At 51.5% G+C, this 21727-nt stretch overlaps 1 protein-coding gene across 10 annotated transcripts in view; it reads left to right on the forward strand.

The window, feature by feature from the left end:
* Nucleotides 1-21727, forward strand: part of SLC25A48 (solute carrier family 25 member 48) — a 55659-nt gene that overhangs the window by 11664 nt on the left and 22268 nt on the right. For 4 of the 10 annotated variants that reach the window (XM_072841085.1, XM_072841080.1, XM_072841081.1 and 1 more), the window contains exons 3-5: nt 7720-7763; nt 12763-12834; nt 14976-15234. In XM_072841085.1, the coding sequence (XP_072697186.1) occupies nt 7720-7763; nt 12763-12834; nt 14976-15234 (375 nt within the window). Of the gene's footprint in view, nt 1-3147; nt 3373-5768; nt 5942-7719; nt 7764-12762; nt 12835-14975; nt 15235-21727 lie in introns of those variants that run through there. The other 6 variants (XM_072841083.1, XM_072841082.1, XM_072841086.1 and 3 more) reach the window with 6 other exon arrangements.

Genomic DNA, 21727 nt, shown 5'->3' on the forward strand with positions numbered 1-21727 from the left:
GGGTGACTGGCTGTGGGGGGACATGCAAAGAGGAATACTTTGGGAGTTAAAGAGGTCATCAAGGGACGTGTCACATTAGAGATGACGTGGGGCCACCCAAGTGGAGATGTTGAGTAAAGAAAGACGTCTGGGTTCAGAAGTGAGGTCTGAGTGGGAGATGAGATGTGGGGCTTGTGAGTGGAGAGATGTGGGTGTGATTGGGACAGGGTGGCAACGAGGGCCCATAGGGAGGAAGCACCAAGGAGGGTGATCAGTCCAGCGGAGGAGGGGAGAAAGACTGAGTGGGAGGGGGCTTCCAGAAGGCAGGAGAGCAGGAGGCAGGGCCACAGCCACAGGCCATCAGGTGGGAGCACCTGGCCCAAGACTGTGCTGTTCAGGCAGCAGGTGGAGAGGGAGGGCTTGGCTGAGAGCATGGAGAAGGTGGAGCCCTGAGGCTGGAGAGACTCAGTGCAGTCAGGAGATTGGGGGCCTGAGGGTCTTCTCTGATGGCCGCTGGGCACACAACCCCCTCCCCAGTGCTCTCACAGTTGCTTCCTTGTGGGCAACTCAAACTGCCTCCTCTGTGACAGCTCCCAAGAACGGAGACTGGCACAAACTAGGTGCCCAGGAATGTCGTCATCTGAAAAGGCAAATGAGAGATGGGAAGTGGGCCCCTAATTGTCAGATGTTAGCACATTCCTATACACATACGGCAGCAGGAAATGCTTGGGAGGGTACCTCTCAGGAAGAGGGAGGAAGGGAATGGGGATTTTTCTGGCCCTAGCCACTCAGGGAGCTCATCTGTCTGTGCCTCAGTTTCAGTACTCGCCCTCTCCCCAGGCTAGAATACAAAGGTGCATGGCAGCATTATAAACACCCCAAAGCAGGGAAGCCAGGGCTAAGCCACAGGCCAGCCCCCTCCCCAGAATGAGCATCCTGCTGGGTCCCCCAGCCTAGTCCTCCAGGCCTGGCCCTTGACTGCCACTAGACCTGAGTCCTCCCTCTGCCTGTTGGGTGCTGTGCCTCGTAGGCAGACTTGTGGCACACAGTTGGGAGTGGAGCACAGGGGTTTATTCTGGAGAGGAGCCCACTCCTTCCATTCTGCTATGCTCATTAGCGGTTTAAGCAGTAGCCTCAGAGCTCAGGAGTCTGTCCCAGGGCTGCCAGGGCCACTGCCTGCCAACTCAGGACCTTCTAATTAGTGCTGACACAGGACTGAGGAATGACCATGTAGCCTGGCACCTGTGAGGTGGTCCTCCAAGATGGTGGGCCTTTCTACCTGTTGACTTGCTCAGTGATGAACTCACAAAAGGCCTGCTCTTAGGAGAGCTTTTATGTCTTTGAACTGTCCCAGCACATATCCCAGGCCTGGTATGTAGGGCATAGTTTGGGGGTCCATGCTGATGGTGAGCCCTGACTCCTCAGCAAGTTTCTTGGCCCTTAGGATCAAGGCTCAGTGGTCAGACTTTGCCTTGCTTTGGAAAAAGGAGGCCTGGGTGGTTGCTGCATTATGGCCTAGATAATATGACATGGATGTGCCAGTAGGAAAAGAGCAGGCCCAGCAGAGGCCCCTTATTTTGGATGATACCCTCACCATTTTGGGTTCCAAGGCTGGTTTCCTGCTGGAAATTAGCATCAAATCACCCTCCTTCTTGGAAGGAGGTCAGAGAACTCCATTGTACTGAAAGCACCTCACACAGCCAGGCCACGTCCTCCAGTGAGCATGGACCTGCAGCTGGATCCTGGCTACAGAACCTACAGAGAGGATATTTGAGGGCCAGAGGACTATCCCTCTGCCTTCCTGGGTGGACCAGAGTGGAGAGTGTAGGCTGAGCCTGGACTTGAGTGGAGCTGGGCCCCTGGAGAGCTGTACCTGAAAAGTAGACATGAACCTGAATCCCCAGGTGCTTGCGTGGGTGCTGAGTGGGACATGGCTGGAATGGTGGTAAGCATCACCTCCCTGGGCTGGGAGACCAAAGAGAAACCCACAGGGGATTGGAATCAGTGATGTCAGGGTTGTGTCAGGTAGAGGGTTCCACCGGAGAAACAATCAGTAGGAGACATACACATATTAGGTAGTTGTGGAGTCTAGGCTTCCTCAGGGAAGCCTCCATTTTGCTCTTTTATTTTTATTTTCCTTTATCTTTAATCTCTACACTCAACATGGGGCTAGAACTCCCCACCCTAGATGAAGAGTCACATGCTGTTCCCACTGAGCCAGGCAGGTGTCTCTCCATTTTGCTCTTAAGGCCTTTCCATTGATTGGGTGGAACTCACTCAGATTATCAAGGATAAACTCCCATATTTTAAGTCAGCTGGTTTTAGATGTTAACTGTATCTATAAAAATACCTTCACAGCAACACCTAGATTAGTGTTTGATGGAATCTGTGGGTACTGTCGCCTGGCCACATGGACTCCTAAAACTGACCCTCAGGGGGCTGATATGCCTGCGCACAGCTGCTGTGAGAAGGAAGCGGGACTGTGCACAAAGCCCTGGGCATAGACTCTGGCCTGAAGACATCCTCATAGCTCGTATTTATTTAGAGTTCTCTTGGAGCCTACCCTTGGGCTACGTGCTTTCCACTCAAGGTGTCAGTTATTCTTGAATAGAGGAGGTTCTGCAGCCCGGGGCTAGCCAGAGAGGTGTGGAGCATGTGGCCCAGAGAGAGAGAGTCCCTAACCTCTACAGAGGTCCTGCAAAACTGTGTGTCCTGGGTATTTTATAGTGAAACCATCTCTAAGGGCTTTCAGAGAACGAAGGACTCGCGGCTGAGCTGATTATAGCTGCTCATCCGGTTAGAAGACCCTCGGTGCTGCTTTATGTAAACCCACGGAGAGATGGTGGGGTTGGAAACCAAATTCTTCCCCGGCCCGGGGGAAGGTTCTCAGCCTCCCTTTCTACCTCCAGTAACGCATTTTGCGAAACTGCCCCTGACATCAATTGCAGCGTCTCAGAGGAAATGTGAACAAGGCAGGGCGGGCATCTTCGGGCCCGAGGTGTGGACGGTGTGAAGCGGCCGGGCGTGGGCGCGGGCGCGGGCGCGGGCGCGGGCGCGGGCGCGGGCGCGGGCGCGGGCGCGGGACAAGGGCGGGCGGAGGGAAGGCGGCGCGCGCGCGGGCCCAGGCGTCCGCGAGCGGCCGGCGGCGGCGCCTTTAAGGGCCGCTGGGGGCGTGCTAGCCGCAGCCGCGGGCGCTCCGAGAGGTGAGCTCCGAGGCTCCCCGGCGGTGCGGCTCCGACTCGGGGGACTGGGCTGCGCCGCGACCGACCTCCTCCACCTCCTCCCCCGGCACGCGGGCCGGCGGGCCATGCGCCGCGGACTTTGACTGGCCCCGGCGCGGCTCGGCCATGGGCAGCTTCCAGCTGGAAGACTTCGCGGCGGGCTGGATCGGAGGTGAGCCCAGCCCGGGATGGGAGGGAGCCCCCCGGAGGTGCGTGTGCTTGCGGTGGACGCCCGGGGCCAGGGAGAGAAAGGGAGACCCGACCGGGCCCACAGACCTTGCTGGACGGTGGGAGCTCCGCACCCCTGCACCTCCACCCCGCGCGCGCACACGGGGTGGAGGTGCAGGGGTGCGGAGCTCCCACCCCGCCGCCCCGCCGCCCCGCGGCTGCTGCTGGGGCCGAGCCCCTCCAGCCTCGCACATTCTCCCCTGACCTGCGGCTTTGCCTCCCAGAGAGGACCCGCCGAAGTGGCTCCGGTAACTATTAAACAGGCCGTGGAAGCCAGCAGCCAATGGAGCGCCCAGGCGCGCACACACCCTCCGGCCACCCGGTGTGCGCCAGAGTTTGGGGACAGGGCTGCAAGAACTTGTGGGTGAGGGTGGCGACTGCCCCGTGCACGGGATGGGGAGCCCGGCTTCGCGATCAGGCTGGCCCTGGCGAGGGGGTGGGGGGGGGCGCCCAGACTGGGGGGTGCAGGGCATGCGAGCGCATTGCCAGATCGGAGGAACCCTTCTTGTTTTCGGCCTTTATCGACTGTCAGGTTTCTCCTCCTGTCACTCTTGGACCTGCTTCTCCTTGGAGCCCCTCCTGGAGCCACTATCTGCTGGGCCCTGGGAATGGGTTGGCTTGGGCAAGAGTCACATCCATTTCCATGCGTCTTTGATCTTCTCTTCACATCAGGCTTCCTTCTCCATTGTTGTCTGCTACTGACCAGGTCTGGGGAGGACTGTCACTTACTGTAAAATACTCTTTTCTTTTGGCCCCGTATAAGAGAATCATCAGCAAAGGGATGTTGGCAAATGCCCCTGCCCAAAGTCAAAAGCAAAAACAAAACCAAAAACCTGAGATGCTGAGACAGAGGCTATAATTAGTGTGTTTGTACCTCACAAACACACCAGTTCTGGAAATAGAGAAGACCAGAAGATTTGTAGGAAAATGAAAATGAAACAAAAAGAGCAACAGATCAGATAGCATCCCAGGATCCCTTTCTGGTGGCTGCTCCCCTGACTCCCAACAGGTGGCTGCAGGGCCCATGCTTCTTGCTGTCATGAGCAGAGGTTGTCCTTTCCACCATAAACAGTTCTTTTGTGCAGGCTTTCTTGAGTTGCATTGAGGGGTTCCTCTCCTAACTCTACTGTGGTGGGGTGGGGGGTGCTGTACCCAGAAGCCCACTGGCCTTATTCAGGCCCTCTTTGGACAACCCTCAGCCATTCTGACAAGCCTCAGTAGAGCCTTCCCTACTTTAGGCTGTCCCCCTTATGTAGCCAGACCAACTTCAGTAGGGCTGTCACTGGCTCAGTTTGAGGGTAAGGCTGTTCCGAATAACCCAGGTCTCTAATGACTCTGGGCCCTCCCCAAGTCACACAGTAAGCAGTGGATTGTTTTTTATTCTGCCATTGTCCTTACATTGTTATGGTAACATTTTGTTGTTTTTAGCTTGGCGGTTTTCTTGCTTCCATAAAGCGAGGATACGTGTCATCACTGAATACTTAAGTCGGCAGCAGGTGGTGTTGAAGTGCCACATGTATTTTTTTTAAGATTTTATTTATTTATTTATTCATGAGAGACAGAGAGGCAGAGACATAGGCAGAGGGAGAAGCAGACTCCCTGCGGGGAGCCCAATGCAGGACTCCATCCCAGGACCCCAGGGGTCAAAACTTGAGCGAAAGGCAGACACTCAACCACTGAGCCAACCAGGCATCCCGCCACATGTATTTTTATAACAACTTCACTGAGGTTAATTTACATAAGACACACCCATTTCAAGTATAGAATTCAGTGATTTTCAGCAAATTTACCAGTGGTGCACCCATTACCATAAATTCATTTTAGCACATTTTCTTCCCCAGTAGCGCACTTTATTCATGCTTATTTACGGTTAAATTCCCTCCCCTCCCTCTCCCTCTGGGAAATCCATGAATCTACTTTCTGGTTCTATAAATTAGCCTTTCCTTGGCATTTTATATAAATTGAGTCACACACTATGTGGTCTCATGTCTGTTGATGTATATTTCTTTATAGCCCCAATGAGGTAGCTATAATTATTACATCCTCATGTAACAGATGAGGAAATGGGTACACAGAGACACTCATTGACTTGCCCAAGGCCATGCATCTAGCATGAGCCCTGGGATCCCAACCTGGACAGTCTGGTACCAGGGCCATCTTAACCCCTGTACTAATCTCTAGGTGTTTTCTCTCTTAATGAACTTGCATGATAAAATTTTACCATGACATTCTTTACATTTTGTTTGAAGTTTTACTGATCTGTTAGATCTTCAGGTCTGGAAACCACTGACCTGATTGTCCCATTTCTTTTCTTTTTAAGGTTTTATTTATTTATTTCAGACAGAGAGCGAGAAAGAGCCAGAGAGAAAGCATGAGCTGGGCAGAGGGACAGAGGGAGAAGCAGACCCCCCAATGAGCAGGGAGCCTGTTGTGGTGCTGGATCCCAGGACCCTGGGATCATGACCTGAGCTGAAGGCAGATGCTTAACCGATTGAACCACCCAGGTGCCCCAGGTTGGCCCATTACTTACTTATCTTGCATTCCCTGCTTTCAGATGGGTGGGTTAATGAGTGACCAAGGAGATACACATCCAAGGTGAGCTCCAGGGCTGCTTCCCTGGGCTTCTCACTCACTAGGGAGAAGCATCTAGAGTCTGAGGACCAGAAGTCCTTTCTTCTTATGCTGGGATGGGTTCCAGTAGATTGAATACTCAACCTTCCCTCTGCCTACTTCTGTGGGAAGGAGGATCTGAGAGGGGTCTGGAGGTTCTAAACCAAACAATTGTCTGTTCTGGGCTTCGCTGGTTCCTCTACATCTCTACCTGTCTCATATTCCAGGACTGCCTTATCTGGTTAAATCACCCCAGCTAGCAAGGACTCTTCCTTCTTCATCAGCGTTGTAGGGAATTTGTCATAGAGGATTGGTTTCAACTGCAGAGTCGACAACTTCTGCAACAAGGACCTCTTCATCTACATGGCCTCAGGGCAGCCTTGCTTCCCATTGATGCTGTTTAGGCCTTGAGACTATGTGTGTGGTTGGACATTTTTCTGTGAGAAGAAAAGTCCAGAATATTTCTCACCGTTTCAGAGAGGCCCTCTTTAAAACACACACACACACACACACACACACACACACACACACAACTAAAACTTGATAGTGACAGCATCTCTCTTTGAAGAGCCTAGAAGAAGAGCTAGGACTCTGCTCGTGCTTGACATTCATGACCTCATTTCATTCTTACAATGCAACTGTGAGGTAGATGTTAATATTACTTCTACCTACAGATGCTAAAAGTGAAGTATAGAAAAAGTGAAGTTACCTGTAGGTAACTGAAAAGTTTCTGGGTTTTCTCTTCGTACACACCCCCTTTTCTGGGAGGCAAAAATCACATAACCTAGAAATAACCATTTTCAAGCATCCAATTCAGTGGCATTTGATGCATTCACACTGTTGTGCAACTGTCTCCTCTGTCTACTTACAAATTTTCCTCGTGCCCAAAAAAGCCCCTGGATCCATCAGGCAATCACTTCCATTTCCCCTCCCCCTAAGCCCTAACAACCACTGTACACAGTGACCATGTGTTTATTTTCTTTGAAGAAATGTCTCTTCAAGTCCTTTGCTCATTAAAAAAAATTAGGGGGTAGGGCATCTGGGTGGCTCAATTGGTGGAACATCTGACTCTTGATATCAGGTCTTGATCTCAGAGTTGGGAGTTCAAGCCCTGTGTGGAGCTTACTTGAAAAAAAATCTTTTTAGTTTTAAGTATTTTTTTAATAAATTCTGGATCCTAGACCCTTATACATATATGATTTACAGATATTTCTCCCGATTCTTAGATTATTTTCATTTTCTCGATAGTGTCCTTTGTTGCACATAAGTGTTTAATTTGTATGACACACAATTTATTTTTTCATTCATGACTTGTGCTTTTGGCATCGTATTGAAGAATCTCTTGCCAATCTAACGTCAGGAAGATTTCCCTCTGAGTTTTAAGGTCTTTGGTCTGTTTTGAGTTCATTTTTGTATATGGCATGAAGTAGGGCTCTGACTTCACTCATGGGCATGTGGATACCCAGTTGCCCCAGCACCTTCACTGCCTTTTTGGGGTGCTGGTTCCTTGAAGCAGAGCCCAGATTTTACTTCATGGTCTCTGCCTTCCTCAGCGCCTGGGCTGGTGCCTAGCACATTACAGGGGTCCCCCCGGCAGCTGGGTATTGATGGCATGAGTGAGCTGGGTACCCGGTGAAGAGTCCAGGGGCTGAGTGACCAGGTCCTCTTCTTTGATTCACAGGTGCAGCCAGTGTCATCATCGGCCACCCTCTAGACACAGTCAAGGTACTGCAGCCGTGTTTGTCATTACTTCTTGGAAAGTGGCCTGGAGTGAGTCTGCCTCCAGGAATGTGTCTGCTCTTTCTTTTCCCAAGACAGTCTCCAGCCCAGGGCAGATTCTATATGCCAAGCCAGGGGTGGGGTGCCAAGAGGCCTGGTTTGGAATCATCACTCTCCTCTCATGACTTGGCAGTGATTGTGTTTTTGTGAAGCCCCATTTCTGCCCCCAGGTGCTCGTGGGCTGTGGGGGGGAGGCGGGGGCAAGGAGAGGGTAAGTAATCCTATTGGTCTCTGTGGAACTAAGGATCCAGGAGGGGCTTCAGGTGCAAAGTGGCATCTGAGTCCAAGATTTAAGGTTGGGTTTCAGGTGATTAGAAAAGATGTTCCTGGCTCAGCAGCAAGAGCTAAGCAGTGAGATGGGGACACTGTTTGGGGGGCGATGCTTGGGAAAAGCCAGCGTGGCTGGTTTGGTGATGCATCAGACTTCTGAAAGCTGCTATAGATCAGAATCCAGGAAAGGTGGTCATTGCTCAATCCTGGGAGACCTTCGCTGTCAGAGTAGGACTGTGGACCTGGGGCAGCCCGGGTAGCTCAGCGGTTTAGAGCCACTTTCAGCCCAGGGCGTGATCCTGGAGATCCAGGATCGAGTTCCATGTTGGGGTCCCTGCATGGAGTCTGCTCCTCCCTCTGCCTGTGTCTCTGCCTCTCTCTCTGTCTGTCGTGAATAAATAAAATCTTAAAAAAAAAAAAAAAGGACTGTGGACCTGGGCTGGGGATGGGAAGCCATTGTAACTCAAGGAAGTGTATAAGGTTTGAGGATTCAACAGGGCCATCGGGTGTTGGGATCATCCAGACCTCCTTGTTCTTTAGATGGAGAAATGCCCAGAAAGGGGAAAGGGCTTGCCTGAGGTCATCCCAGGAGGTAAAGCATCCAGGAGTCAGGGAATGAAGTGCTCTACAAAGGGATGTTCTTTGACTCCACCCCCATCCCTACTACCTGTCCCCAGTGGTGAGCAGGACTATAGAGCTATAGACAGGCCCTGAGAGCATGGTCACAAAGAGTGCTGTCTCACCCCTGACTTGCATTCATATCTCAAGCTTTGCCTGGATTGTGCTCTGAGAGAAACCACTCAGGCTCTTCCCAGATGGCTGCTACAATCACTTTTCCCTGCCGGTGTCTTCCCTGTATGACAGTGGGTCCCTGCTGGGTCACAGCCAGGCCTGCTTTCTTCTTCTTCTTCTTCTTCTTCTTTTTTTTTAAGATTTTATTTATTTATTCATCAGAGAGAGAGAGAGAGAGAGAGAGAGAGAGAGAGAGAGAGAGGCAGAGACACAGCAGAGGGAGAAGCAGGCTGCATGCAGGGAGCCCGATGTGGGACTTGATCCCAGGTCTCCAGGATCACGCCCTGGGCCAAAGGTGGTGCTAAACTGCTGAGCCACCCAGGCTGCCCTGCTTGCTTTCTTCCTGATGGAGGTTTAGCCTATTTGTCTTAAATAGTGGGAGATACTTCCTGGCTCTTTGTGTCCCCCATATGGGCCCTGCCTTTTGCTCCGACATCAAATGCATACTGGATGCCCTCTGCGTGCAGGCAGTATGGAGGGCATCAGTAGTAGACAAAGCAAATCCAATCCCTGCTCCTGTGGGCCTTCCAGCTGCATTCCTGGCACAGGTAACCTCGGTGTCCCCCTGGTAGAGCATCCGTCCCTTACCTGCAGCTTGCTCAGGGGCTGGTGAAGCTTGTTGGAGTCTCCCCCTCTCCACACAGGCAAGTCTGGCCACGTTAAAAGGCTGGGGTGCTCTTCCTTCTCTCTAGTCTGTCACTTGAACCTCTGAGGGAACCCTTTCTGATACATCAGATCTGGTCTCTATGTAGCCTGAGAACCTTCTTACTCAGGGGGCCAGCCTGCTGATTACTCAGGGGGCCAGCCTGCTGATGCCAGGGATGTGGCCCGGGGCCATTGTTACTCCCCAGAACACGCTCGTTCCTTCCTTCCTTCTGGATGACATTTTCTTTGGAGTCCCTGTCTGAGAAAGGTCCAGGCAAGAGCTTTAGAGTCTGAATAATCTGGACCTCAGTCTCTGCCTCCTCACCTACTCTCCTGTGACCAGGGACAAGCACCTAACCTCCCCCAGCCTTGCTTTCCTCATCTGAAAAATGGGCAAAGAGCACCCCTCATGGGACTGTTGTGAAGATCCTAACCCTGTGGCCCTGAGGCTAGAGTAATGAGTGAGCCCTTCCTATCCCGATGAGCAGACATGCTCCTATGTCATGAGTGAGTTGTGACTTGTCCAAGGTCCTAGGGCTTGCCTTCAGAAGAGCTGACCTAAAAGGACCTGGGCTGCTAACCCGGGTCAGAAACTCCTTCCCTGCTTTGTTATCACTGGTGAGAGAGCCAGCCTCTGGCTGCTTGGTGGCTGTGAAGCTGGGATACAGATTCTCACCTGGCTTTTGGCACCAATGCAGTGTGACCAGGGTTTCCTGATTAGGACTCAGCTACCTTTAGACCAGCTAGTGAACCCTAAGAGAATAGATATGCATTGTGATTGTGGTAAGCTGCTAAATTTGTCATGATTTGTTACATAGTGATGGGACACTAAGACGGGAAGGCAGCTTTCTCCATCTGTGAAATGGGGACAGGATCCATGCCACGTAGTGTTTGTGGGATTCCATGAGATAAGTTCTGTAAGAGCCCCAGTATCTCCCCCAGGTACATAGTTGTCGCACACAAAATCCCAGCCCCTATTATAACGGAAGCCCTAGAGGCATGTGCTGTGCTGCTGGCCTCCATGACAGTCTCTCCAAGTCCCCAGCATGACTGGGAGATCATTGCTCTATTCTGTGATCTGGGATTGACTTCCTCATGTATGGTTTGCTTGAGTGACTCAGGCGCTCGAGTTTTTCAGAGGAACTTGATTCTTCTTAGGGACTCAGACTGTGGATTCAGTCCCCAGAGGCAGTCCCGTAGGTACTGGGGGCCACAGAGATTCACCCCAACACCGGCCTTAGCTGGGGGAAGAGAGGGAGGACTGTGCCCACCTCCCCTTGCCTACATTCTTGCCCTGGTTAAGCATACCCTACCCTGAGGTAGAGCTCTATGGGTCTGCTTGACCATGAAAGGCTGCTTCTCCTCTCCCTGCCCCTTCCTCTGTGTCTTTGCCTCTACCAGTTAAATACTGCATTTTCCTTCAACCAGCCTGCACTTCTGACCCCAGGTCTGTTTCCTGCATGGTGCTTGTCATCATCGGACATGCATATTTGCTTGGAAGTGACCTTTTGCTGACTCTTGTTTCCATCCCCACTTGGTTCTAAGTTCCATGAGGCCAGGAAGTTTATTTCCCCTACTGCTGAATCTCCTGAGAGTGGAACAGTAGCTGTTGGGAAAACAGTCATTTAATCATACTGGTTGATGAGTCAACCATTACATGTCTTTGATTATTAAAGTATCACTTATAAAACATACGATACCATTCACGCATCATGCCTGTGAGAGTGCCACAGATTTCCCATGGCCATCTGGGTTTCTGACCCTGTTGAGATGAGTACCTATCAATCTCTTAGTCACGAGATTAGCCAGGCTTGTTAGCTCAGGGAGGGGGATCAAGGAGGGAGAATGTTGAATTTTTTTTTTATTAAGAAGATATATTCCCATATTAGTTGTGTCCTTAAAATTATTTTTATATTATGTGAGTAAAAATAATGAAAGTAACCCCTGTCTATCTTAGGAAAGTCGGATATGAAGCACAGTTCAGTGCAGAAAAACATCACCTGTGATTTTTACCTCAGAGACTGTCACGTTTATGATGTGCTGCCAGAGTCTTTACTACTTGTCTACGCACTGAGCACAGACTGTTCGTGTGAAGTGTTGGTCTGCACACTGGGTCTTAGTCTTCATAAGACCCTGGGTTCTTGGGGACAGGGTCCGGATCACTCCTATGGTTCTCAGGGCTCCTTCTTACCAGGCTCGAGGATTCCACTGGCACTTTTATGGGCTTGCTCAGACCCTCTGTGGCTGCCCACTGTTGCCCCTGGTCACCAGAGCCAGCCTCCATTAGAGGACACTCTGTCTTCCTCTCCAGCCCCTCATTTAGCCAGTGCAAAGGAGACACATGTCAGGGCTGTGCTCAGCTTGGGGACAAGAGGGACATACAAGATGGTTCTGCCTTAGTAAGGAACCCCAAATAAATCCTAAGTAAACAGACAGATGACATCATTGCATCTCTTAAGCTCAGACCCCAAAGATAAGCAGGAGCTGGAGGAAGAGCCTTCTGGGGGAAGGAAGAGCCAGTGGAAAGTTCAGGCAGGCTGAGGGAGGGGGAAAGTGATGCCAAGGACGTGGGAATATGCCACGTGGTTGGGCCCAGAAGGCAAGGGCAAAGATGAAAGAATGTGCAGGGGCGGGAGGCAGGCTTGGGGTCTACCCAGGCCTCTTTGACACTGGTAGAGAGTGTGGGGTTCACTTCAACTCTGATGAGAAGCCATCAGTGAGCTGTAAATAGCAGTGATGCAATTCGCTGTTGTCAGAAAAGACGGTGTTACTGTTGTATAGACACAGGCGTGAAGTGAGAGGGCAGCAGGAGGCCAGTGGGCAAACCAGCCCATCATATAGGTGAGAGATGAAGGGGCTCTGGACCCACAAGGGGCAGGTCACTCGGGGAATACTTAAGATGGCAGAGTGATGGGCAGCGGATGAGGCAGAGCCACAGATTCGTTTTTGTCCTCAAGAGGCAGGGATCACGTGTCCCCAAACAAGCATCACTCTTGAACAACAAATGGACTTTTGTTCTTCTCTCAGACCAAGAGGACTTCTGCTGCATTCAGTGATGCCTGAATGGGATGTGGAAGGCGCTCTGTGGGCAGAGGACAGAGCACTGGCCTGGCAGCAGAGGACAGAAACCCACCCTCCCCCTCGCTGGGCCTCAGTGCTCCTAACCCTAGCACCTCTGGGGTGGTGGGGATGTGAATCCTCTGGGCCTGGGCCCTCACACCCTTGCCTGTCTCCGCAGACTCGCCTGCAGGCCGGCGTCAACTATGGGAACACCCTCAGCTGCATCCGCACCGTGTACAGGAGGGAGAGTGTAAGTGCTCCCCTGGGGCAGGGGCAGGAGCAGTACCCCTCAGGGACCCCCACCAAAAGCCCGAAGCTGCCCGCGCCCAGGCACCACGGCCCTAGCCCTGACACCAGCCATCAGGCGGTGGGGGGGCCCATTCGTTCTTGCCGCCTCCCCACTCCTCTCACACCACACCTCACATGCTGTGTGTTTCCTCAAGTTAACTCTGCCACCTCATGCACTGTTACTAGGGGAAAAAATTGATTCTGCGTAACCTCTCTGGAGAGATTCTGAGGAATTTAGAATCACAGAGTGGAAAATGCCTGCAGTAATGAGGTGGCCTGTCAGTTTTCACAGCCCAATGAGAGGCGGGTAAACTGTGCTCACAGGCTTCCCTTCTTCCAGGTGTGGCAGGAGCCAGGCACTTGTGATTCCAGGTGCCCTGAGCCGGCTTTACCTCAGGTTGCTTGAGACCAGGGGACATGAGGCTTTCCCTTTTCAAAGAGGAAAACCTGACTGGCATTTTGTGGAAGATGTACCAGGTGCCTGTCTTGAACATTAGCATGTGCTTTCAGAAGGCTAAGGCACTTTTATTTTCTCAAGATTTTGTTTGTTTATTCCTGAGAGACAGAGAGAGAGAGAGAGGCAGAGACACAGGCAGAAGGAGAAGCAGGCTCCATGCAGGGAGCCCGATGTGGGATCCCAGGCCCTGGGGTCATGCCTTGAGCTGAAGGCGGACGCTCAACCGCTGATCCACCCAGGCGGCCCTCTGAGACACTTCTTTGGGGGCATTTAAAACACATTTTCTAATTAACGATGAAATGACCGTTTAAAGATATCATCAGATATGGCCCCACAGCAGCCCTAAGCCTTGAGGCCTTGGAAACATGGCCCCATTGTTGACCACCGTCTCCACAGGCTCCATCCTAGGAAGTGCCATTGGGCTCTGGAGCCTCATCCCCACACCCAGACTTTTTCCTCACGGGTGTGTTTTGTGTTGAGTGTTGCTTGAACTCTCTCTATGAGCTGCTTTGCAGTGGACTGCCAACCTAGCTCTAGCTGTTCGGGGTTCCCCAATTCCCTGAGAAGTGGCCGTTAAATCTCCTTTCTGGCACACACTCCCCTCGGGGCTTGCCAGCCACTGTCCGAACTCCGAGGGATTTTGTGGGGACTGTGGCCGTTCCTTGGAGACACGGCACCTCAGGGCTAAGTGATGTCCCACTTTATCTGAGGGAGCTTATTTTGGAAGAAGAACCTAAGGTGGGGTGTGTGTGTGTGTGTGTGTGTGTGTGTGTGTGTGAGAGAGAGAGAGAGAGAGAGAGAGAGAGAGATCCTGCCTCTGGCAAATAGGGTGCACACACCCAGGTCAGGATTAGCAGGTTTGTGTGTGGCTTGGAGCTTATACAGCTTCCTGGTACTTTTTCACTTTTGGCACGGGGCTGAAAGTATGTGCTGCTCTGACTCCTCCAAGGGCCTGTGGAATATTCCAGAGAAGAGTCTGTGATATCCCCCAAGAGTGCAGTGTAGAAAGGACCCTCTCTCCCAGCCTCCAGCACCTGCTCCTGTGGTCACTGCATGTGTGCAGAAGCCTCCCGGTGCTGTCTCTCTGGGGGCTCCCCTCCCCCTTAGACCCCCACTACATACTTAGTGCATTGAGTTTTAATCACCTGTCCATTTGGCTGTCCCTGTCCCCAGAGTGTGCACTCAGTGAGGGCAGTGAGTATTTCTTCCTGATAGTTGTCCCCCAGGGCCTGGCAAGTGCCTTAGAGAATGCTTTTGGTTGAGTGGCACATGAGGAGGGTATGTGTCTTTCCAACCTAAGAACACTGCCATTCTGGTGGCAAATATGGGTTCCAGGCCTAGGGCACCCTGACCCAGAAAACAAAAGTGCTTACAGAAGTGGATACCCACCCCCCTCCACTCCCACCTGGCTAGGATGCCCTGCCCACGAATGTAGAGCAACCCCTCCGCCACCTGGTCGCTCCATCACATCATCCTTTTTTATTCTTGTCACTGACATAATGATTGATCTTTCCTGTGGTGTCTCTTCACCAGTCTGTGGGCTCTAAGAGGGCAGGGTCTTAGAGGGCAGCATGGTCGGGTGGCTTGGCACCTGGCCTGCAGACAGCCCCAGGCCCTCATGTCCCTGCTCCCTGGTTTTCCCCCAGGTGTTTGGCTTCTTCAAGGGCATGTCCTTTCCCCTCGCCAGCATCGCTGTCTACAACTCCGTGGTGTTTGGGGTCTTCAGTAACACGCAGAGGTTCCTCAGCCAGCACCACTGCAGGGAGCCCGAGGCCAGCCAGTCCCGTACCCTGTCTGACCTTCTCCTGGCCAGCATGGTGGCTGGTGTGGTCTCTGTCGGGCTGGGAGCGCCCGTGGACCTCATCAAGATCCGGCTGCAGATGCAAACACAGCCATTTCGGGAAGGTAAGAGTAGAGCAGGGGGCCTGGCATCTGGGCACCTCTGCCCCTTTTCTGCTTTGCCACCTGGGATGTGGTTGCTGACGTCTTTTTCATTGAGCAGTGTCTGTGTTGTCACGTAAGAGTCTGCAATTGTTATTTTTATCTATAGTAGTAGCTATCGTTTATTCTGTGCCAGGCACCTGCTTAGAGCTTTGGGCATGTTTCTTGGTCTTTATAACAATTCTGGAAGGCAGGCACTATTAGCATTTCCATCTTACAGAGGAGGCTGAGGCTCCCAGAGGTGAAGACACTCACATAGGGCCATGCATTTAATGATGGGTGGGTGAGGACCAGCTGCATTGTTTGCAGTGTCCAGTGCAGAAGGAATATGGGGAATTCCTTGTTCAAAAACTGTAAAGGGGGGCAGCCCAGGTGGCTCAGCAGTTAGGAGCCACCTTTGGCCCAGGGTGTGATCCTGGAGACCCAGGATCGAGTCCCACGTCCCATGTCGGGTTCCCTGCATGGAGCCTGCTTCTCCCTCTGCCTGTGTCTCTGCCTCTCTCTCTCTCATGAATAAATAAATAAAACCTTAAAAAAAAACTGTAAAGGGTTTTAGAAGAGCAGCCCAGAACACTAAATCAAGCACAGGGTCCTGAGGGCTCACAGGTTTCAAAGCCACACCTGTCCCTAACACCAGGGTGTGGAGCCAGGAGCCTCAGCCCTGGACTGCCAGCTGCAGGGGGTGAAGGGTCGCTCTTCTTCCCCTCCTTGACATTCTGGTTTGAGCTTCATTTCTTGGTAAGCGACACAGCTCTCCTGTACCACACGCCAGGTCCGTTACTTCCTCCCTTCTGAAAAAGGAGCTTCTAGGTCTTTCCTGTGCTTTTGACAAAGGAGGATGGAAAGAATGGGAAAGTATGTGCTGTGCAGAGTAGAAAGTGCCAGCTCTTGAGGAAAGATGAGCCAGGGGTCTTAGATTTTTTCCTTTCTTTTCTTTTTTTAAAAAAGATTTTATTTATTTATTCATGAGGGACACAGAGAGAGAGGCAGAGACACAGGCCGAAGGAGAAGCAGGTTCCCTGTGGGGAGCCCAATGTGGGACTCACCGCCGGACCCCGGGATCATGCCATAAACTGAAGGCAGATGCTCAACCACTGAGCCACCCAGGTGCCCTGACAGATTTCAGTATCTCCAGGTTTGGTTCTTGGCTTTGATTTCAATCTGTCTCCTCAGGTGAGATACTGCCCCTGCCTGGGCCACCGGTCCCTCTCTGCATAATGGAAGGGCTGGATCTGTGGTCCTTACTGACACCTCAGCTATCCGATCTGGGGTGACAGCTCTTATAGATAAGACCCCACTCCCTGGCAGCCTTCTTAGTGGTCAGCATGTGACCCCTATGCTTACAGAGGCCGGGCTCAGCTGTGTTGCTCAGCTGAAGTCCCAATAGTGTACTCAGGACCACTCCAGTCCAGCAACTCTCTTGCTCCCAGCCCAGGTGCCTTGATTCAGCCTGCACCTCTTGCCCAGCCCAAGAGGCATCCAGGACGACTGTACATCCCCTGAGCATGATTGTGACATCCCCACTGGGGTCCATGGAGAGGTTGGGAACTGGCTGACCTTAATAGTTGGGTCATCCCTGGGGGACACTCAGTGCCCCAAGGCCCATAGTTACTGTCAGCATGTTGGCTCATCCTGAGGGTTACTGCATACCCTCATCGGGGCCACTCAGAGATACACAGGGTGAGGTGAGTCCACCTCCATCTACTTGACATACTGAGCCATGTTTTGGTGCGGTTTAGTTTAATCATAGGGTTGCATCTCACAGAAATGTCTGAAGCTTGCTGGTCTGGTCCTGTCACAGAGGCAAAAGCAAATCTGTTGAGGAATGAAGGGCATCATGAGCAGATGGAGAACCAGGAAGCATGGGCCCCAGCCTGGCCTTTGGCTCTATCCCTCCCTCAGAAAAGCCTGTGTCCATTTCAGGTGCAGAGGAAATCTTTCCGTAAGTCTTAAAACTCTTTGGGCCCAGATCGTGAAAGAATTAGCAGTGATGAGTCTCCTTTGCTCCTGGAGGAGACCTGCCTCCTTCACAGCCTGGGTACTTTGACCCTAGAAGAGGAGGCAAAGGGCTAAGCATGCATTTATATTTTGGGGGAGGTGAGACACAGCCAGCCTGGACACCAGAGGAGGTGTTTCTGGAGAAATGCCTTTCTTAGAAAAGCCCAGAATGTTTGGAGGCAAATTAATTGATTCCATCCTCTATCCTGTCCTCCTCCACCCCTGCCTTCCCTACATAGGGTGCTAGAATGGTAACTAACTTGGTGGGCTAAGGCCTGAGCTCTAAGGGATCCTGAGGTCAGGCTAGAATCTTGGAGGAAGGATAGGAGGTGGTCAAGGAATGGGCAGACCCAAGAAGGGTCCCAAAGCTGGGTATGCTGCAACAGCCAGTTTTAGGGACCTGAGCAGCTGCCATCAGCAGCTGCAAAAGCTGCCAAGCAACTCACCGTATGCCAGACATCCTGTGTGCGTCATTCACTTAATACCCACTACCACACCCTAAGGTCCGTATGGCTGCTGGCCCTGTTCATTTACCCAACATGTTGTGTATGTGCCTGCTGTATGCCAGGCACAGAGCTAGGTGCTAGGACTCAGTGGTGAACAAAAGTCTCCATCATACCCCTCCTCTCAGGCTCTGTCCAGCAGACAGGAATTGGGCCACTCCACCTGTGGTGGGGTAGGGGGGAGGGAACAGGACAGGCTGGGAGTCAGGAAGGGCATGGGGCAGGAAGTAGGAGGATGGAGGAGTAGCTGGAGATCAGGGCTGTGTACCTGGTCTGAGGGTTACCCATGCCTGCTATCCAGGGCCGTGACAGCCTGAGTTGTTGCTCTCCCAGGCTAGGGTTCTCCAGAACTGCCCACCTGGGACGTGCATATTCTTCTGGGGCCTTGTCTCCTGGATAAGTTCTCTGAGCGCTGAGAACATGGAGACCCATAGGCTTTCCCTGGCCTTTCCACCACAGGAAGCTCTAAAAAATGTCTGAGGCAGGTGGTGTCCTGGCCCTGCTCCTGTATGTGTAGGACAGTGTCCGTGGCTTTAGTTTGTCAGTTCACTATAGTGCCAGAAGGAAACTTGTTCTGTTGAGTCAATCCCTTGCAGCAGCAGTGGAAAATGAACATGTGTTTATTACATCCTTTTCCGTGTGCCAGGAGAGTGATCTTTTGTGAACTCAGGAAAGGTTCTTAAGAAGCCAGGGAAGGTTCCTGCAGGCCAAGATTTCTCAACTCTGCAGAGTTCTAAGTCACTAGCATCTGGGCCCCAGGGGCTTAGCTAGCAGGACAAAACAAAGACAGTTCACCTGAGCAAGTACAGGGAGGGTAGAACCCAAGATCGGAGGATGTCCTCAAGCCTCTGATCTCGGCTAAGCCAGGTCACAGCAGCAGGGCCAGGACAGCCAGTATTTACTGAGCCCTTATCCTGCACCAAGCACTATGCTGAGAGCTCTGCAGGTGTTTAATCTTTCCAGAAACCCAATTCCTAGACATTAACAAAGGGGATCCCCAGGCATCAGTAGCTTCCTGCCCGGCCTGGGGTCACTCCCTAGTGGGAGGTGGAGCTGAGATGAAACCTCAGGCATTCTGACTATGGCCCACTGATGCTGCTTCTGTTTCCTGCCCTGGGATTTTCTAGAACCTGAGACTAGGGCAGCTTTGATTAACACCTGGGCCTTTGCACACATTCCTCACAAATCCAGCTTCAAAATTGAGGGGGTAAGTGGGCTGGGGGGCACATCTCCAAACTGACATTGTTCAAGTAACAGACACAGCTCACGGATTCCCAAGAATGGGTCTGGATTCTGTGGCTTTGGGCAGCCCCTCTCTGCCTGGGCCATTGTTCCTTCACCTTCTAGGCAAGCTTCTTAGGGGAAAGTCTTTGGAGGCTGGGCAGGATCTCCACTGGGGCTGGAGCAGGGGCAGGCAGGCAGTGTGTCACCAGGCAGTACTTTCTGCCAGGAATCTCTCTAGGAAGGGAGGAAGGATGCAGTTTACTTGTTCCTCAGAGACCCTCTAGGCCCGACATGGAGAGCTCAGAGACTCACTTGAACCATGGAGGTAGCATAAGTGAGCAGAGGTACCTGGAAAATGTACCCTGTTCTGTTTTTCTTGATACCCATAGCTCTCCTAACCCATGTTTCCTTTTTTCTCTTGATCGAAACATGTACACAGAACATGTTTCACTTTCCCTATCACTCTGCTATTACAAAATGAGCAAGCTGCAGCACGTGTCAGCTCCAGTGCCAGGGAGATAGTAGGGAGTAGTGGGGACTGTTGTAAGCCAAACCCACATTGTGTCCAAAGTGGGTGGCTACAACTTCATCCCAGGTCATGGTGGCCACATGGCTTAGATTGGAAATTGTCAGGCAATTTCATTAAAAACAAAACCTGCTGCAAACACAGTATCATGAAGTCCAATGTGTTGACGTGGCCTGGGATAGTGTGGAGCTAGTGCTGGCTGCAAGCTTGCAGTCTGGGCCCTGAGTCAGGCCCGCTCTGCATGGTGACTGTGCTGAGATGGGCATTTCCAGGCAGCCTCGGGCCAGGCTTGTCAAATTGTCTATGGTTTGTAGCTTTACCCCAGAAATGCTTGACCACTTCTCGGTTGGAGACAATGGGCCATGAGGGACTGTATTCGTATTCTGAACTCAGGTGCTGGAGGCCTCTGGCATCCCCCCTTTGGGACATGTGAAGGTAGCATGGAGGTCACATTGGGGTTAGAGGTCAGCTTACCTGAAGGCTTGCAATTAGAAAGCCAGTGGGATCATCCTGATTATCTGTTAGTGGTGACCTTGTGTTGAAAATGTACACAAGAGAGGACATTAAATGTGGAGGGAGAAAATGCTCATCCCCCCAGATACAGTCACTGTTAATACATTAATGTGTTTCCATTTCCTTTTCCTTTTCTCAATATATGGATTAAATATCTTAAGAGGTTATACTCGTACATATACTCGTACATATACAGGATATACTCATATCCTGTTTTTAACTCAATTTGACAACATTTTCCATGTAATGAAAATGGCATTTAAAATTATTTATAATGGAGGACTAATATTTAATTAGATGTGCAATATTCCATCACTGTGCTTATGTGGACACGTGTGGAGAGCGATGATACAGTGTGGCAAAAATTCAGTTCCTGGAGTGAGACCACCCACTTCTAGTCCTCCCTTCCCTAGAACCTGGGAGCTCTAGATATCTCCACTAATGTCACTGGACACAGCTATAGTGGCTACTTCATAACTGGGATATAATGGGATGATGGATTGAACACGAAGAACTCAGCACCATGCCTGGCACACCAAACACCTGAAATAAATGTTAGGTGTACTATTAAACTTATGTCACCATCTTCCTGGTGATGGATGTTTATGTTGCTGATGGTTCATCCTCTTTTAAGCATGGTGATGTGGTCAGGAGATCTGTCCATATGGAGTTGCTTTCATGTAGGGTTATTTCTCTAAATGTGTGGGCTCTTTGATTCATGAATGAGTCAAAAGGTCTGGCCATTCTTAAGAATCTTGGCACATATTATGAAATTGTTATACAGAAGGGTTTTACCAAATTCAGAAGTTGCTGAAGTTGAGAGGGAAGCTCCATTTGGCACTGACTGTGGTTGCATACTAAACAGCAGTTAGCCCTCATGTAAACTGTTGCAACTTCATGGAGGTTTTCTCCTGGTGCCCCTGCCACTTGGCAGGCAGGGAGAGGCTGGCCTGAGTTCCGCTGGCTGTGACCTGGACTGTAAGGCACCGGTGAAGAAACCCTCCCTCTGGAAGTCATCATTACCCTTTGTGTGGGCATGAGCCTCCCTGGGTGCCCTGCTGGGCCTGAACTGGAATTCAGGGCTGTGATTCCAGAGGCCAGCAGTCCCTCTGCTGCCAGGGCCAAGTCACATCCTGGAGGGAGGTCTGATGGCCAGTGACACTCATTTCTCTCCAGTGTGGGAGTTTTGAGGTCTATGTTTTCATTCAGAGCCTAATTAATGTGCAAATCACAAAAGCCTTAATGCCCTAGGAGGGGAGAGTTTGGGGACTGGAGGAGGACTCAGCATTAACTCTGTGCTGACCATCCTATAATTTAACTGGGCCCAGCTGGAGGTAGAAGGCTAAGTGTGACACTTCTTGGAACTCACTCTCTGGCTCCTTCATCTGCCAGCATTTCCTGAGCTCTTTCTCTGAGCCAAGCAGAGTAGATAAATCAGAGGTAGCAGATACCCAGCCCCTGCCTTCAGGGAGCACACAGTCTAGTGGGGGAATCAGATGGGTAGAGCAGAATGAGAAGGGCCTGTGGAAAGCTCTGGAACCTCGGAGTGAACTATTTGGTTAGGGCAGACTACAATGTGGGGAGGAGATGGCACAGGGTGAGTTGTGAAGAGCTTGGATTTCTTAGCTGAGGGTAGGCTAAGATGTCATTTTGCAGGCTGTGAGGTGTCCTGGACACCAGAAGACCTGAGCAG

Source organism: Canis lupus, chromosome 10, assembly GCF_048164855.1.
Source record: "Canis lupus baileyi chromosome 10, mCanLup2.hap1, whole genome shotgun sequence".
Lineage (NCBI taxonomy): Eukaryota > Metazoa > Chordata > Mammalia > Carnivora > Canidae > Canis > Canis lupus.